The sequence below is a fragment of the Phaseolus vulgaris genome, chromosome 9, assembly GCF_051622355.1.
Source record: "Phaseolus vulgaris cultivar YP4 chromosome 9, ASM5162235v1, whole genome shotgun sequence".
NCBI classification, from domain to species: domain Eukaryota; kingdom Viridiplantae; phylum Streptophyta; class Magnoliopsida; order Fabales; family Fabaceae; genus Phaseolus; species Phaseolus vulgaris.
This window is the reverse complement of record NC_143506.1, coordinates 4,633,607-4,653,090: the sequence shown is the minus strand read 5'-3', so window position 1 is coordinate 4,653,090 and position 19,484 is coordinate 4,633,607. Positions and strand designations below refer to the sequence as shown.

Genomic DNA, 19,484 nt, shown 5'->3' with positions numbered 1-19,484 from the left:
CCACGAAACAAATTATATAGCTGGAGGATTTGCCGGTGGCGGGTGCTCAAATTCCGCCCGAAAGAAACATCTCCGTGACATCCAGTCCACTCATGCTACCACGAGGAGGCGTCCACATATACCTCCGATTACTTTCACTGACGAAGACTTTACAGCCATAGATCCAGCCCAGGACGACCCCATGGTCATCACTGTAGAAATTGACAAGTTCGCAATTGCCAAGACTTTGGTAGATCAGGGTAGCTCGGTCGACATACTGTATTGGGACATTTTCAAGAAAATGCGCATCCCAGAAGCACATATTCAGCCCTATAACGAACAAATTGCAGGGTTCTCAGGTGAACGGGTCGATACTAAGGGGTACATAGACTTGTACACAACCTTTGGTGAGGAAGACGGCCTCCATAAAACAATAAACGTACGATACCTCCTGGTTAACGCACAAACTTCCTACAACATCCTGCTCGGTCGTCCGTCCATTAACAGATTAAAAGCCATTGTGTCCACTCCACACTTAGCCATGAAATTCCCCTCGGCTAACAACGACATTGCAACCATCCATGTCGATCAAAAAACCGCTAGGGAATGCTATGCAGCAAGTTTGAAAAGTGAGCCAACTCGACGACTCTATACAACCAATACGGACGACCGAGTCCCGCAAAAACGAGGACGTTCCCCCACACGGCGTTCCGGACGACACATGTCCCGTCGTCAAATGATAGCCCTTGTTGACCTCGACCCTCGCATGGACGATCCCCGTATGGAAGCAGGAGAAGACTTGCATCCATTCCCGCTTCGCGATGATCGCCACACTACGCACATCGGTACTTCGCTGAAACCGGACGACCGAATAGCCATCGGGACGACACTTGTTAAAAATTCCGATCTTTTCGCCTGGACGGCCGCTGATATGCCTGGCGTAGACCCATAGGTTATCACTCACCGATTATCACTGTATAGAGAAGCTAAGCCAATAGCTCAAAAGAAAAGACATATAGGCGAGGAACGACGTCAAGCCGCACGTGAGGAAGCCGACAAATTGTTACAGGCTGGATTCATTCGGAAGGCCCATTACACCACATGGCTAGCCAACGTGGTTATGGTGAAGAAAGCGAACGGAAAATGGCGTATGTGTGTTGACTACACAGACCTCAATAAAGCTTGCCCAAAAGACTCGTATCCTCTGCCTACCATTGATCGTCTCGTCGACGGTGCAGCCGAGCATCACATCCTCAGCTTCCTTGATGCCTACTCTGGCTATAATCAAATCCAAATGCACCCGGCCGACCGGAAGAAGACGGCCTTCATGACTGATTCCGGCAATTTCTACTATGAAGTGATGCCCTTCGGACTCAAAAATGCCGGAGCCACTTATCAAAGACTAATGGACCACGTATTCCACGACATGATTGGTAGGAATGTTGAAGTCTATGTCGATGACATCGTCGTCAAGTCCGACTCATGCAAACAACATATTGCCGACCTAAAAGAAGTTTTTCAGGCCCTCCGCCAACACCAGATGCGACTCAATCCGGACAAGTGTGCGTTCGGCGTCGAGGGGGGGGAAGTTCTTAGGTTTTATGCTAACTCATAGAGGCATAGAAGCTAACCCCGAGAAGTGCAGAGCTATCTCCGAAATGCGAAGTCCCAACTCCATTCAGGAAATTCAGAGACTTATCGGCCGACTCACCGCACTATCCAGATTTGTTCCTAAACTCGCCGAACGAACGAGGCCCATCGTCCGACTACTGAAAAAAGCATCCCGCTTCGAGTGGTCGACCGAATGTGAGGAAATTTTCCTCGATTTGAAAATTTTTTTATCAACCCCACCGGTCATCCAGAAACCGGACGCACGAGAACCCATCATAATCTACCTCGCCGTTTCACACGAAGCCATCAGCTCAGTCTTAGTGCAAGAAATTAATTTTGAAGAACGACCGATTTACTTCGTCAGCCGCGCCCTTCATGGTGCCGAAATCCGATACCAGACGATCGAAAAGGTAGCCATGGCCCTCATCATTACCGCCCGACGAATGCGTATGTATTTTCAGAATCATCGGATTATTGTTCGGACAAATTACCCTATTGTAAAGATCCTCACTAAGCCAGATTTAGCCGGACGAATGATCAGTTGGACGATCGAACTATCCGAATTCCATATTCAGTACCAACCACGCGGAGCGATCAAGTCGCAAGCTCTCGCCGACTTCGCAGCTGAACTCACTACTTCTTCAGCCGAGACCGAACATTCATCATGGATATTATATGTTGATGGCTCCTCCAACGAGAGGTCGTGCGGCGCTGGAGTTGTTTTGGAAGGCCCCGGCGAGATTGTCATCGAGCAAGCCCTCAAATTCGACTTCAAAGCTTCAAACAATCAGGCCGAATATGAAGCCATATTAGCCGGTCTACGTCTCGCTCAAGAATTAGAAATCACTAAGTTAATTTGCAAAAGTGATTCCCGGCTTGTCATCGGTCAGCTTAACGACGAATATGAAGTCCGAGAAAGCTTTTTACAGCGATACTATCACTTAGTCAAACAGTCGATGAGCACCTTTTCTGAAATTTCTATGCAGCACGTTCGACGCGATCACAATACCCGCGCGGACGCCTTGTCCCGGTTAGCAACCACGAAGTGTAAAGGAATGCATCGGTCGGTCATCCATGTTACGCTTGCACGCCCAAGCATCGACCTACAGGAATGCCTGACGACCGACACGGAATCTACTTGGATTACCCCAATCAAGCAATATTTACTCGACGGCATTCTTTAAAGAGAAAATTTATGAATAAATAAATAAATGCATTACAAGCATGTTAATTGATATGATGGTTAGCTAGTTATTATTGATTTTGGCTTAATTTCAAGTCCCACATCGGTGAGTTCATTGTTTGGGAATAAGGTTTGAGGGTTATAAATTAACATCTCCTCCTTCACTGTTAAATATCTCAATTTGTAATATCTTCTCCCATAATAATAAAAGTGGGATGTTTCAGTTGTGCTCGGAGATTAGGCTAAATTGGCCGAACTCTATTAACAATTTTCTGGTGTGTTTTTTTCCTCTTTATCTCTTTTATTATTCCACTCTGTTTATTCAATATTATTTGTCGGGTAGCTCTGTTAGGGTTTTGTTTTAGTGAGAAAATTACTCGTTTTTCCCAACAAGTGGTATCAAGAGCCGAAGGTTCGCCATTGGGTTGTTTGAAATTATTTGTAATATTGAATATTATATTTTGAGTTTGTAATGGCAAATCAAGAAGAAGAAGCGAAGGATGTATCCAGAGTGTCGAGCTCCTCGTCATCATGGTTGAGGTTCCCGGTGTCCACTTTGAAATTGGCGGTGGGAATATTTGATGGCACTGGACATTTTGGCATGTGGCAAGGAGAGGTCTTGGACTCTCTTTTTCAGTAGGGTCTTGATATTGCTATTGAAGAAGAGAAACCAGAAGAGGTAGAGAAGAAACACTGGAGCATCATCAACCGGTTAGCATGCATAACTATTCGATCCTGCCTGTCTAGAGAGCAGAAGTATGTTGTAAAAAACGAGACTTCTGCACACAAACTGTGGAAGGCATTGGAGGACAAGTTTTTGAAGAAGAGTGGTCAGAACAAACTCCTGATGAAGAAAAGGTTGTTCCGATTTGACTACCAACAAGGTACTATTATGAATGCACACATCACTATGTTTAATCAATTAATAGCAGACCTATTGAATTTAGATGTGAAGTTTGAGAATGAGGATTTGGCTTTGATGTTGTTATCATCTCTTCCTGATGAATTTGAACATTTGGAGACTATTTTCCTTCACGGGAAGGAGAATGTGTCGTTAGATGATGTTTGTTCTGCTTTATATAGTCATGAATTGAGAAAGCAAGAAAAGATGAAAACCAAATCAACAACATCAGAAGAAGCATTGGTGGCAAGAGGTCGTCAGCAAAGCCAGGCAAAAGGGAGAAGAGGGAAGTCTAAGTCTAAAGGTCGAGTCGTTGCCAAAGATGAGTGTGTTTTTTATCATGAGAAAGGACACTGGAAGAAAGACTGTCCAAAACTGCAGAAGAAAGGGAAGGCTCCGCAAGATGCAAATGTTGCAAAATGCAAAAGTGATGTTGAATCAGATATCTCTTTAATTGTCTCGCTTTCAGCATCATCGTATCCAGATGAGTGGATATTGGATTTAGGTTGTACCTATCATATGTGTCTCATTTGGGAATGGTTCTTTGAATTTCAAGAACTTGATGGTGGGGTTGTTTACATGGGTAATGATAATCCATGTAAGATAACTGGGATAGGTTCAATCAAGCTGCGAAATCATGATGGATCCACCAGAATTTTGCGGGATGTACGGTACGTGCCAAAGTTGAAGAAGAATCTCATCTAATTGGGGGCTTTAGAATCTAAAGGCCTAGTTGTGACGATGCGAGATGGAATTCTTAAAGCAATTTCAGGAGCACTGGTGATGTTGAAAGGCGAGAGGAAGAATAATTTGTATTACTATCAAGGTAGTACAATGGTGGGGACAGAAGCGACAACAACTTCTAGCTCTAAGAAGGATGCTGAGGCAACGAAGTTGTGGCATATGAGGTTGGGACATGCTAGAGAGAAATCCTTGCAAATTCTTACCAAGCAGGGATTGTTGAAAGGTACAAAGGCTTGCAAATTTGAATTTTGTGAGCATTGTGTTATGGGAAAACAACGAAGAGTGAAGTTTGGCACTGCAATTCACAATACCCAGGGTATTCTAGATTATGTGCATTCAGATGTGTGGGGACCTGCCAAGACTTCGTCAATCGGAGGTAGGCATTATTTTGTCACTTTTGTGGATGATTTTTCCAGGAGAGTTTGGGTGTTTACTGTGAAGAACAAAAATGATGTGCTTGAAATTTTCCTTAAGTGGAAAGCTCAAGTTGAAAACCAGACAGGAAGGAAGATTAAGGTTCTCCGAACAGACAATGAAGGAGAATACAAGAGTGATCCGTTCTTGAAGGTATGCCAAGATTGTGGCATAGTTCGGCACTTCACTGTTAGAAAAACACCACAACAGAATGGGGTTTCGGAGCGTATGAACAAGACACTTGTGGAGAAAGTTCGTTGTATGTTGTCTAATGCTGAGTTAGGCAGAGTTTTGGGCTGAGGCTGTGACATACGCTCAACATCTCGTCAATCATTTGTCGTCATCTGCTATAGATGGCAAAATCCCGTTAGAGGTATGGTCTGGAAAACCTGCAACTGATTATGATTCTTTGCATGTTTTTGGTTCTATTGCATATTATCATGTGATTGAATCAAAGTTGGATCCACGGGCAAAGAAGGCTCTTTTCATGGGCTTTAGTCCTGGAGTGAAGGGATACCATTTGTGGTGTCTAGAGGCAAAGAAAATGATTATCAGCAGGGATGTTACCTTTGATGAATCTGCCATGTTAAAGAAGGTAAATCCAGAAGGAGTTGATAGTACTCCGTAACAGGTGGAGTGTGCCCGGAAGCAGGTGGAGTTTGAGCAGACAGTGGTGATCCCAACACGAAATACTACAAGTGACTCTCCTATGGCAGAAGAAGAGTCAGATGAGGAAGAGGTTCCTACCCAAGAATCTCAACAGCAATCAGCGCCAATTGCAGTTAGAAGATAGAGACGAGATATTCAGAAGCCTGCTCGTTTCATGGATATGGTTGCCTATGCACTTTCATTTGTTGATGGCATTCCATCCACTTACCCAGAAGCCATTCTGAGTTCAGAGAGTGGTAATTGGGCAGGTGCGATGGAAGAGGAGATGCAGTCTTTGAAGAAGAATAAGACGTGGAAGCTGACACAATTACCAAAAGGCAAGAAGGCAATTGGGTGCAAATGGGTATTTGCAAAGAAAGAAGGATTTCCTAATAAAGAAGATGTTCGCTACAAGGCAAGGTTGGTTGCTAAAGGCTTTGCTTAGAGGGAGGGAATTGATTATAATGAGGTATTTTCTCCAGTTGTTAAACATTCCTCATTCGAATTTTGTTGGCCTTGGTAGCATAGTTGAATTTGGAGCCAGCTCAACTTGATGTAAAAATTGTGTTCCTACACGGTGATTTGAAGGAGGAAATCTATATGACTCAACCAGAAGGATACAAGGTTGTTGGTAAAGAAGATTGGGTTTGTAAACTTAGAAAATCGTTGTACGGACTGAAACAATCTCTGAGACAGTGGTACAAACGATTTGATAAGTTCATGAAGGATCAAAAGTACAAAAGAAGCAAATATGATCACTATGTGCATTTGCGCAGACTTGAAGATGGTTCCTACATTTACTTACTCTTATATGTTGATTATATGCTGATTGCAGCAAAGAGCCAAGTTGAGATTGACAGGTTAAAGGCTCAGTTGAGTAAAGAGTTCGAGATGAAGGATTTGGGGGAAGCCAAGAAGATTCTCGGCATGGAGAAAAACAGGGACAAAGAGAGGGGAAAACTTTGGCTGTCACAGAAGCAGTATTTGTAGAAGGTACTACAACGTTTTGGTATACACGAAGATACAAAACCTGTAAGTACCCCACTTTCTCCTCATTTGAAATTGAGTAGCTGTTTATCTCTGACGGATGATGAAGAACGAGAATACATGGCGAAAGTCCCATATGCAAATGCAGTTGGAAGCTTGATGTATGCAATGGTGTGTACGAGACCAGATATTTCACAGGCTGTGAGTGTTGTTAGCAGGTACATGCATGATCCAGGCAAGGGTCATTGGCAAGCTGTGAGATGGATTCTACGGTACCTCCAAAATACCTTAGATGTTGGATTGGCATTTAAGCAAGATGAATCACTTGGTCAATGCATAGTTGGATATTGTGATTCTGATTATGCAGGTGATTTGGATAAGCGACGGTCTACAACTGGCTATTTGTTCACTTTAGCAAAAGCGCCAGTTAGTTGGAAGTCTACCTTGCAGTCTACGGTGGCTTTGTCTACGACAGAGGCAGAGTATATGGCGATTACAAAGGCTGTGAAGGAAGCAATTTGGCTTCATGGGTTGCTTAAAGACTTGGGAGTTGGTCAGAAACAACTTGAGTTATATTCTGACAGTCAGAGTGCTATTCATTTAGCAAAGAATCAAGTCTTTCATGCACGGACGAAGCACATTGATGTTCGCTATCACTTTGTGCGTGAGATTCTCGAAGAAGAGATTGTTCTCCAGAAGATTCACACTACGGAGAATCCTGCAGATATGCTCACCAAGGTGGTTACAAGGGCCAAGTTTGAACATTGTTTAGACTTGGTTAATATCTTGCACATTTGAAGTTGGCGCTCGGAGGCGCAAATTTGAAGCACTGCAAAGTTTGTTTTTGTTATATTTTGAGAAGATTTGTATTAGGTGGAACTTGAAATTAAGCCAAGGTGGAGATTTGTTGATTTTGGCTTAATCCCAAGTCCCACATCGATGGGTTCATTGTTTGGGAAGGAGGTTTGAGGGTTATAAATTAACATCTCCTCTTTCACGGTTAAATATCTCAATTTGTAATATCTTCTCCCATAATAATAAAAGTGGGCTGTGCTCGGAGATTAGGCTAAATTGGTCGAACTCCGTTAACAATTTTTTGGTGTGTTTTTTCCTCTTTATCTCTTTTATTATTCTGCTCTGTTTATTCAATATTATTTGTCGGGTAGCTCTGTTAGGGTAATTTTAGTGGGAAAATTACCCGTTTTTCCCAACAGTTATCATGCATATAGATTCATCTAGGTACGTGATTAACATACAATTTTTATTTATGAATAATGTATATACGAAATTAAATGAAATACTTTAAGTTATCTTAACCCTTATTGATGGAAGAGGGCCAAGCACAACCTTTCATGAAAGGCAAGAGCCAAGTCAAGAACGTCCAAGACCAAGCTAGGAGCGTCTAAGGCAAGCTAGGAAGCCTCTAGGACAAGAAGACCAAGCTAGGAAGCGTCTAGGACAAGCTAGGAGCGTCTAGGATAAGAAGACTTGGATCAAGCTATGAATGGGAGAGTGGCATACTAGCACATATTCCGTGAAGGCCCAACAAGTGTAGTTTAGCTTTAATTGGGGTGTAAATAGCATAGCCATGTGGACAAGTGTTTATTTTTCTGCACATTAGAATTAAGGAGGAGTTAACCTTGATTAGCAAAGGTTTCTAGAAGCCTTCACTAATCAAGGGACGGTTTTGGTAGCCATGTGAACTGATGGAAACCATCCAGCCACATACATCCACATAATGATGAAGAAGAAGAAGCATTGGATTTGAGGACAAATCCTTTTCAAGAGGGAGGGGATGATGGAAGAGGCCCAAGCCCATGATAGAAAAAGCCCAAGCCCAAGCCCAAATACAAGTTCAAGCTTCAACTCAAGCCCAACAAATAGAAGATATGGGCAAACTAAGCATCATTGGATGTCTTTCTTTTGTAATTACTTTTGAGTATTTTTAGTATTTTTCCCATGTGCTACCATGTGGATTCATTTTCATTTCATTTGAGAAGCATTTCATCTTCTCTTAGCTTAGGATTTACGGCCTCCTTGGCTTATAAAAGGAGAAGCCATCCCTTGTATTTTGCAAGATTAATGAGAGTAAAGTTATGCTGCCAATATTGTGCCATACTTTGCTTTTCCCTAGTTTCTAGGATCTAATCTTCACCTTCATCACCTACCAAAGGGCTAGCCGAACCTCCTTACTTCCATACACATCATGCACCTTCAAGATCACCATAGCTCCTAGGAGGATCTTGCACATTTACAACCATAGCTTCCGCACCATTTTTCACAACATCCAAGAAGAGCTTCATGAATTTGCCATCATTTGGTATCATGAGCATAGGTTCTTCAAAGATGAGTAGTTCTTGGTCTTTTTCATTTTGAGTTCTTCTTTATTTCATGTTGTTCCTCTTGTTTCCATAATTGTCTTGCTGTTTTTTAATTTTTACTTTGATTTGGTGTGCTATTTGGAAGATCCAACTGGTGCACATTGTTCAATTGATCTTGAACAACCCTTGTGCAATTTGTGATAGGATTCCATACACCTTGAGTTGCTGTTTTTTATTTTAGGTATTTGAGTCTTTATTGCACTTTTATTTGGTTCATTTTATGCTCTTTGAGTCTTTTAATTTCTGAATCCATATATGTTTTTTCAAGTCATGTTCATCCACAATGTCATCAACTCATAGTAGTCCTTTGTTTGGCTTGATTGTTTCTTGATTTTGGGTAATTTTGCTTGATTTGAAACTGCTGTGATATTGATCTTTTGGTGCCTTTTATTTTTAGTTTGAGTTCATATTTGTGTTTAGATCTACACAAATTCCTTTACATTAATTCCATTGTGTTTATCTTTTGGTCTCTTGCTGTTTTTTTTTCCAGTTTTTCCAGAATCCCCTGTTTTACATACTCTGTGCTGGCTGTTTTGTTTCAGAAAATTATTTTCCCTCATAGGAAATTTTTGATTCCCTGGATTATGCAAGATTGAGGTGTTACAGAAAAGACAAAAAAAGAATCAGCTCAAAAGAGTCAATAGAAAAAAAAATGATAAATATTTTAAAAACAGTGTGCAATCTGGGCGCTACAGTTGGCGTAACTGAACACTGAATTTGAAAAATTTATTAAAAAAAATGGTTCATGCGTTTGGAGTGATTCCAACGCCAGATTTTAGTTAAGATCTTGAATATTTTGCATATAAAATTTCAGAATCAAATCTTAAAAGGGCAGCTCAGCATAAATTGGGGAAAATCACGTTCTCTGGCCCACAACAATTTTCCAGTGGTGCTGTTTTTTACTTTGAAATCTAATTCTAGTTCTATTCTTAGGATTCATTTTGTGTGCCTACCTTTATTTGAGTACCTTTATTTGCTTGTCTAATATTTCTTGGAACTCTTTCTAGTTGTCACAATTTAACTCCATTTGTGTGGTACTATTTTTCCAATTAAATTGTTTCTTGCTTTAATTCTTTGGCCTCTAAATTTGGTGCTGAAATTGATTCTTAATTGGTGCTTATTTGAGTGGAAATTTGACTTGAGTGAGGTCTAGTTTTCTTGATAGGTGCTGGATTGGAGAATTAAGTCCCTAATTCTAAGAGGAACAAAGGCAAGGGCAGAAACAATTACTTACCAAAAAACACCACAAACACTTGGAGGGCCCAACAAAGAAAAGACAACCAAGGAAGTGTCAATAGCAAAAAAAAAAAAGATCAACAAAGGGAGTTTTCTTAATTTTCTTTGCAACTTAAATTTTGTTAATTACTTCTTTAATTACGCAATTAGATGGTGAGTGTGTCTTCAAGGGCTCCAAGTGTCCAAGAAGCCTCACCTAGGGCCGACTAGTTTAGAACTTTCTAGCTTAGCAATTGTTAATTGCTTTTGTTTAGTCTTGTTTAAAGCTTTGATTATTTGTTTTGTTTGTTAAATAGTTTGCATTGTTTTCTTGCATTCAAAATTTGATTTCTACATTCTCATTGTGTTTCAAGTGATTTACCTAAAGAAAGATTTGTATGAAGGTCTTGAGGGATAGTTTTTTGCTAAGGCAAAGACTTGGTATTTAAGTAGTCCATTGTGACTCACCTCTCTTACCTGGAAAACTACCTTCATTAGCTTCCCTCCTCTTTCTTAAAAGTAAAACATTTCTAAACACAAAGCTTTAGTCATGTCTTCTCACTCCTCTAAATCTCTTAAAAGTGAGGTGAAATCCTTGAAATCTCTTTTGAAACAACTTTCCAAGGATATGCAATCAATTTCATCTAAACAATTGGAGAATGAGGCTAAAACTAATGAATTGACTAAAGCAAAGGATGAGAAGTCTCACATTTTAAAAAAATTACATTCTCATGCATCTATCTCTAAAGATCATGATTCTTTTGGGGAGGGAAGCCTTAGAATAAATGATTATTATCAAGCACCCCCTAGAAGACATAGAAGAGATAGAAAAGAACAAGAAAACCCAAGAGAGGTTAGGGTAGACCAACCCCATTTCCATGGAAAAGAAAATATAGAAGCTTGCCTAGATTGGGAAATAAGGGTAGAAAAATTGTTTGTTTCCCATAAAGAAAGAAAGGAAAGAAAAATACAAAAGAAAAGAGAGGAAGTCGAAAGGGAAGCTAAAGAAAAAGAAAAAGAAAAAGAAAAGCATGAGAAGACCCTTGAGAAACAAAAGGCATGGGAGAAGAGTGTTCATCCCCACAAGGTCATTCAACAAGACAAAAGATTTAAAAATACCTTTGAAAATATGTGTCTTGTTGAACAACCTCAAAGCCTTACCTTTTGTAAAGGAACACTTGCAAGCATAAGCAAAAAAGAAGAGTCTTTAAAAGAAGCTTGCATAGATAAAGATAAAGTAGATTATTTCTCATATGTGCTAGGATATCACCAATTGAATGTCAAGTTATCTATAAGCATCTATAAAAACAAATTTTTATGTGAGGTAGTGCCTAAAGAAACTTGTCATGTCTTATTGAGAAAACCATTGCCAAGTGTACAAATTCTCATAAACAATGGTTGTAACAACGAGACTATCTTTACACATAAGAGAGAAAGTCTTCATGAAGGAGAACTCATGGGTCAAATTAGAGTTGATAAAACTCTAGCGTTTTTAAAAGGAAAACTTTTGTCCCCCATGAGAAAAGAGGTTCAAAGACATTACCTTAGGTACAATTCTTGTTTTCAAACTACACCTAAGGCAATGTCTCAAGAACTCTATACTCCTTCACCTTTTGCAAATGATCCTTGGGAAGACACAAATTTCATATTAGAGCTTCCTAGGACAACAAAAGGTTTTGATTCCATTTTCGTGGATATGGATAAACTCTTCTCTAGAGAAGTGATACATCATCATGGTTTATCTTCAAGCCTAGTGTTGGATAGAGCTCCAAATTTCGCAAACCATGATTTGAGGATTCTCTTGGGAAAACTTGCAACTAAGTTGTACACTTTTTAAATTAGAATAGTACCTTTAAAATTTATATATATAATAATAAAATATTTCATTAGTCAATTTATTAATACGCTTAAAATTTAAATTTCATTAAAAATTAAAAGATTAATATTTTTTTTACTAATATCTTATTACACATGGTGAAAAAAATAGTATCAGATCATTTAACTAATTCATCTAAATAAGAAAAAAAAATTAATTTAATTAACAAAAAATAAATTTATTCAAAATTTATATTTGAAAATTTATTTTTTATTAATTTAAATTGTGATCGTCTCTTATTAGAAATATGAATTTGGACAAAAAATTTGATGAAATTGCATTTCATGTTGCTGCTACTTTTATTGGAATCCAAGTGCTAGATTGTGGTGATTACATTTACAATTTATATAATCAAGCAAAAATTAATTTTTCATGTTAAGTATCCGTGACTAATACATGTAAAAAAATTTGGTAGTGTAAAATCCAGTGACAGTGAGAGTGATTGTAGTGCTGAGATGTCAAGAAGTCAATCATTCTTGCTCTCAGCCTCTCGATTTTTCGACACCCATTGAAAGTTAATGAATGTTTAATGATTAAATACGATTAAGAAAGAATGAATAGTAAACAATATCTAGAATCATTATTAAAAGTACTTAGACTTACATAGGCCTAATTTAGACTTACACAAGTTCAGCAGATGAGTGTAGAGAGGATGAAGCTTCTAAATAGTGGTGTTTTGCAAGGAATCAATGGTTGTATGTTATTTGGCTCATGGTTGTAAATAAGACCAATAAATCATTAACCCATTTTTTTCCATTCAATATTTTCTTGTAACTCTAATCTCAAACTCTTTGCCATTTTTAGTTTTTTAATGTTCGAATAAACTCTTCTGCAGATAATTTTAGAGAAAACAATTATTTTGATAAATTAAAATTAACTTATAGATAAATTATAAACGAGAACTTAGAAAAAACATTTACATATTAATTTATTCATAATCTGCCTAGCTAATTTTAACTATTTGATTTTGCAGATTAAATTCAATGGAAAACAACACCTTCAGTGTAGCTTTTTTTTTTTAAGTATGTTAAAATCCATTTGCCTTGTATTCCTCCTTCCTTAATTAAGGGTGCGAATACTTAACATTTGTTTTTCGACTACAGATTTTCTTCCTTAATTAAGGGTGCGAATACTTAACATTTATTTTTCGACTGCAGATTTGCTTGTCTTGTTTGGTGTCCCTGTTTTGAGTGGTTTGGCGTGATGACTATGATCCACATTGATCCTGCATCAACTTTTTCTCAGTTCGGGATGTGTAATGTTTCAGGTTTGGTTAACGAATTTTGGGGTGCAATATGGGTTGGAGTGGTGAGTGAAGAATAACGTAATTTTTAATAAGGATAAGGATGATGTGTCAGAAGTGATTGTAATGGTCCAAGTCAAGGTTTGATCTTTTATTTACTCTAAGTCTCGATTTAGGTCGTTAACTTATCCCTAATTGGTATTTGAACTCTTTGACTTGTATGAAGTTGGATTGTTGATGTTATTCGTAGATTTTGTGAATCTTAGATTTTATATTTGTCTGTTTTGTAGGGACTTCTTGGGAGGATGAAAGAGGTTAAACTACAATTTGAATCAGTCCTGAAGTGAATCAAATTTATTAATTCGTTTTACTGATGAAAAAAAAAAGTGCAAATACTATTTGATGTTCTATAAATCATTAACGATGTTCCTTATATATAGTTTATCAACAGACACCAATACACTATTGTTTACAGACAACAGATAAAAAAAAATATGTTGTCAGTTTCGAAAATTCAAAACATGGTCCAACCTCAGATGTTCTAAGCATCCAATTGTTGATAAGCTCGGATATCACCCAAGATTGCTTGGAATGATAACAAATTAGGTTTGATGAAAGAGTAAATGAAGTGATAATTAGATGAAGTAAATGCTGCAGACAAAATTGGCTTTTTGAAATTCCAAGTTCAATTGTTTTCCTTTTGAATTTCCAATTCTAGGTTTGAACCCCAAATATATCCACTGAGCAAAGGCAGTTTCCACAGTTAAGAATCTTCAAGTCATGTAATCGTTAAGATGGCTGAATTCGGGTCAATGAAGTGAAAGAGACAGAAACAAGCTTTTTCAGAAATTATACTAGGTTTTGACAACAAAAAAAACACTCATCACAAGCATGCCTCGGTTCTTAATATTTTCAATAATATGAAAAATTAACACAGAACATCCATATGGACAGCAGAACTTATGCAGCTAATAAAATTTATCCTTTGAACTTCATAGCACAAAATTAAAATCAAGACTTAATAGCTAGCAGTTATGTCTAACAAGTTATCACCTATAAAATAGTTTGCAGTACCCGAATAATATACAAACCATTACTTTTAAACAGTCATATCCACGCACTTATTATTCATCAGAGGCAGCAGAAACAAGAGCATTATTGTTTCATCGTGTCATATTGTTTTCCGAAGCTTTACACTCTCACAGGCTTTTGAAGCACTGCTGATAACACAGCCTGTGACTTACCTGATCCAAGACTATCAACCTTTTCTCCCACAACCCACTTCAACTTTTTGTACCCAAACCGTTCAATCAACCTAGTTAACACCCTTTTCTTCTCTTCATCAACACAGTAGAAGTTATCCAGCCAAAACAAACCACCGCCCCGCAAAACACGATCAATATCAAATATCAAAAACTCCAACTTCTCCTGCCTCCCCCCACCATCCAAACCACTCGCAGCACGCACCAAATCAAACACATTGTCATAAAACGGGAACCTGTGATCCAAGCTCAAAAATAGAGGGAAAAGTCCTCGTGCAGCAATGAATTCACTGAATGGAGCACCGACATTTAAAGTGGTAGTAACCACAGTAACATTCCTCTCGGCCATCACAGCACCAAAGGACCCAGACCCACCTCCAACATCAAGCCCTATCCTAATTCCACCACCTCCCAAAGTTAACACATCATCAACTAGAAAATCATTCTTACTCCTAGACTTCACAAACTTCTGATTCTCATACCCATTAACCAAATCAAAGCAACCAATGCAATCTCTACTCAGTTTCTTACCCTTCAAACACTCAAAACTCTTGCAACCTAAACCACTCCAGTTAACAGTGTTGTTAACTGGAGGTTCCCAAAGCGATGTGGGAAAAGGGTGTAGAAGACCCACCTTGGAAATAGTTTTAGCAAAACACCTTCTTCTCGGTAAAGGCTCACACCCTTTCAAAACGAGTTTCTGTGCCACACTCCAATCATTGAGGCAGGGTCCAGAAACCTTGTAACTCATGTACTGAGACAACAAGTCCGAGGATTTGTCGCAGGAATGGCCCACGGATGAGACCATTTCGGTGATTCCAGTTTTGGAGTCTTTGCCCAGAGGAAGGTGGTGGCGATGAAGAAAGAGTTTGAGTTCGTTGGCAGTGTTGTTTCGGGAAAGGTCAATGCTTTCGTAGCCGAGGAGGTCTTTTTCTATTTGGGCAAGTTTCTTTTGCGACAAATCGATCTCTCGTAGAATGAGGGTGACTTGTTCGGAGATGAGGGAGAAGTTTTTGTGAAGAAGGTGGTGTGTGTGAAGATCTTTTGGGGAAGAAGTGAAGGCAAAGAGGGCGAAGAGGTTGGTGGTGATGACGGAGAAGATCATGAGAATGTTAACTGCGGAGGAACACACGGTTGCTCTTCTGAATCTGGCAGTTCCGTCGCCTATTTTCAGAGACACGGAACCCATCTCTTGGCTTGGTTTCACAACGGGAATTGGAGAGTGAAGAAGAACACTACATTGATTTGTGTCAGAGAGAAACGCGACACCGAGTGGAACATTGTGTGTGTGTGTTGCTCGTTACATTACACGTGAGCTCTTCATTTATTCGCCTGCTGCGTGCAATTAATTTTAGTGGTGCACAGAAAAACGCAGTGTCTCTCATGAATTGAAGGCCACTTCCTTCCACCTTATCGTTTCATTTTAGGCTCTTTGTCTTGTTTGAAGTTAATTAAGTTTATCTTCGCTACTTCATTCGTGGTGTTAGCAACTAACCTTCTCAATCCTTTAATATGCTCTTCATTGAATTTCAAAATGGGAAAACCTGATAAAGGAGACCTTGAACAATTTAAACTGAGAAAGACAAATCTGAATATAATTAAAATAAAAACCTATTTTTCTCCATTAAAGATATATACACTTTATCACCTTGCATGTTCTTTTTATCAATTATACAGTTCACTCTACTCCTTAATCTTTTTCCATCAACTATAACCTATACCATCTAGCTTCGCTTCGTTACTCTCGTGGAGGAACCAAAATATTAAAAATTTAAATTCTGATCAATCAAATCATGAAAATTAACTTATAAAAGACTAAATATATTACAATTGTATTAAAACCAAAGTTATTTTATCCATACTTTGAAAACAAGGAAGACAACTTTCTATGAGCCCAAGGACTAACCCACAATACCAAATCAATTTCAGCAAAATACATTTTCACAGAATCTCTCAAGAATAGCAAAACAGTTTCATTCTAAAAAAAATTCCCAATTCCGTCCGTTTGGGACAGTTTTACACTTATTCGTGCTTAAGATTTGAAATACGCACTCACACAGCAGGAAAATCATGATTTAGCATTAGCAGCAACAATAACGGGGATGGTACGAAATTATTAGCAGTTGGGCCAATAAGCATCGCATGCAAACAGTTATTATCCCCCGAAGTATAAGAACATTGACAGCCAAACTTCAAAGGTTTGTGCTTCTGCGTGTTGTGCTTCTGAATCAATAATCTGATGTCATTTGGCAGCTTATGTTCACAACATTGAACTTTATAGAGGCTAAGAGCATTCCCATAGAAACACTGTAGGTGCAAGCCAGAGAAAAAAAAAAGCAAAAAGCAAGCATGAAAGGATTACAGTTTCAAAATTCAGCAATTCAGGGGTAGATTATGGAAAACATATGCAGTCATGTATTCAATAATTAAATTCTGAAATACAGTAAGGCACGCAGCAGCAGCAATCCAATGCCTTATCTATGCCTACCAAAAGGAAACAAGAAAAGCCAGAACAATCCCCAGCAGTTAATAAGCTCAACAGTTTTTAGCTATTGCTTCTTGTCTTCTGCTTTCCTTGGCTGAAAGAAAGGCATATAAAGCACACAAATTAATTAGAACTGTTGTAACTATAGATACTTCATTCACAACAGATAGAAGCCGTAGTGAAGACAATAAATAAAAGTCGAATTCAACACTAAACCAAATTGCTGAGTTATCAGAACAGAAGTTGTTAAACCAAAGCACATAAACTGTAGTTGTACAGGCATAAGTAACTACATAAAAAAAATCCATCAAACAACAGTGATAACATTAACATATTTAGACAATGTTTGGATAAACTTCCTCACAACCAGTTAAAGGAGAAGAATATTAGGTAAAATAAATTGAATTTCTCCAATATGTTAAAATTAAATTATGCACTTCAGTTTTGGAAAAGTTAAATGAGAAAATTTCTTTAAAAGTTGAGTGCATAAGTTTATGGAAGAAGCTAAATTCATTTTAACTCCCAATTTTCTCACAAATGATTGCGAATAAGTTTATCCAAACCGAGTATTCCGATTGATCAATCTGCAACACCATTACTATAAAAACACATTAAGTCCATTGTATCACCCAAAAAAATACCACACATTCCCTCATAGCACAACTCGCGAATCCACAAAATTCTCCGGTTATGGTGCACACACTCATAACCAAAACTAACAAACCTAAAAACAATTTTACGAACCACACCTTACTTTAAAATCATCACTACTCTTCCTTCTACAAAATTTTCATTCACTGGCATGACAAAACTCTACGCACCATCTTTTTGGTTGCCCACCTAGAATCAGGTACTAATCCCCCAAGTATGAGGATTTATTCAAAGAATTGAAGACTTCTCATAGATGCTTTTACCGAAAACAAGGGTCTGAGAGAGGAACTTTCTAATGCATAAAGGACTATGGTATATGTTAACTATATCACCTATGTTTGCACTCTAAACGCAATCTAAATTGTGAAGTATCACATAATAAAATTAATGAAGCCTTTTCACTTAAATTACTTAGGTGTAAAAATATTACAGGACCAACAGATAAAATTGAAAATGAGAACTCACTTTGGTGGGGGGTGCAATTTGAGAAAGCTCCTCGTCGGGGATGATAACAGGCCAAGATTCCCCTGCTTCACGGAACATCTGCTCTGTCTCGAGCTGCTGACCCTTTTCCAGAATCAAGTTTCTTATGCTCTGTGCCGGCGTCGCCGTCGCGTCGAACACTTCCTCCACGCCGTTCACAAACGTCACCGTTATCTGCGGCGCGCACTCTACCTTACCGCGCTTTACCTCCACTTCGCACGCCGGGTTCGATTCCTTCGCCTTACGCGAGTTGCATTGCGCCAGAAACTCCATACACGACGCCGTTCGCGGATCCAACGCGTTGAACTCGATTCTCACTCTCGACAGGAACTTCAACATTGTGCTATCCGACTCGGCGTCGTAAAATCCAAAACCAACGAACGCCAAAACCTTAATCAAGATGGTTTTTTTACGTAAAAGGAAAAACCCAAGAAAGCTTCTGGGGATGGATGAGTTTAGGGTTTCCTAATTCCAATTTTTGCTTTATCAACCTATCTAATTAATAATTACTGTAATTAATATTCAATATTATATTTAATTTTATTGTTAATTATAATATTCAGACAAAAATAAGTTTATTATTTATACCATTATATTTAAAGAAATTATTTAATAAATTATTTAAGCGAGTAAAAGCTAGTTAAAGAATTTGAAAAAATAAAAGTCGATAAAATTAAATAGGTAGATATTTTATGATAACATAATTATGAAACTCAGACACTTCTCTTAAATGACGTGTCGATGTTGGATATTCATATCAGACACTGACACTCATATGATACTTATAGAACACGTATCCGTGAAGTGTCCAATTCAAAAAGTATTGGTTGGATTTCTGATAATTCTATTACGGTTCTAACACAATTTTAAAAAGAAAAAATACATTAATTTTTTAAAAACTTAAATTTATTATATAAATTTTTATTATAATTATAAAAATAAGAAACAAATCTTTTTGAACCAGTCATGAAAAACATCTTTCTATTTCAAAAAATAATCTATAACATACTTATGCACATAAATCTTTATTGTCAAATTATATAATTCATAATTATATAATATATAGATGTGTATTTCCATATTCTACATTTTTATATTATTCATATCTTCGTATTTATTTCTGTGTTGTATCAGTAACATACTCGGTAGATAAAGGTGCCTAAACCTATTATCGGGAGCCTGGTTGATCAACAAACTCAATGCACTAAACTAAAAAAATCAATAAACTCTCCAAAAGATAGATATTATCTCTAATACTCTTTTACCACTGTATCTTATTGATTTAAATTTACTGAATCTCACTAAAATAAGGTGAGGAAATCATTAAATAAGCAGTGAGACCAATATAAATTGGTGATTTTCTATCATTTTCAATTAATAACAGCGAGTGTTTAATTAAAACAAAGTATTGCTATTATTAG

General features: G+C 37.9%; 2 protein-coding genes across 2 annotated transcripts; both read right to left on the bottom strand.

Moving 5' to 3' along the window:
* Nucleotides 1-14,060: 14,060 nt before the first annotated feature.
* Nucleotides 14,061-15,870, bottom strand: LOC137821706 (putative methyltransferase At1g29790). Its single transcript, XM_068626427.2, has one exon. It carries the CDS (start codon nucleotides 15,631-15,633, stop codon nucleotides 14,374-14,376), a length of 1,260 nt encoding a protein of 419 aa, XP_068482528.1. The 5' UTR covers nucleotides 15,634-15,870; the 3' UTR covers nucleotides 14,061-14,373.
* A 946-nt stretch (nucleotides 15,871-16,816) lies between these two features.
* On the bottom strand, nucleotides 16,817-18,531 carry LOC137821458 (39S ribosomal protein). The gene is made up of 2 exons (XM_068626066.2): nucleotides 18,046-18,531; nucleotides 16,817-17,023 (listed from the first exon to the last, which is right to left on the bottom strand). The coding sequence occupies exons 1-2, from the start codon at nucleotides 18,400-18,402 to the stop codon at nucleotides 16,994-16,996; spliced, it is 387 nt and encodes a 128-aa protein (XP_068482167.1). The 5' UTR covers nucleotides 18,403-18,531; the 3' UTR covers nucleotides 16,817-16,993.
* Nucleotides 18,532-19,484: the final 953 nt, after the last annotated feature.

Excerpts from the sequence above, each read along its gene's own strand:
- LOC137821706 (XM_068626427.2), bottom strand. The coding sequence starts at position 15,633 with ATGGGTTCCGTGTCTCTGAAAATAGGCGACGGAACTGCCAGATTCAGA.
- LOC137821458 (XM_068626066.2), bottom strand. The coding sequence starts at position 18,402 with ATGTTGAAGTTCCTGTCGAGAGTGAGAATCGAGTTCAACGCGTTGGAT. Across the intron at positions 17,024-18,045 it reads AAATTGCACCCCCCACCAAA|CCAAGGAAAGCAGAAGACAA; the intron begins GTGAGTTCTCAT and ends CCTTTCTTTCAG.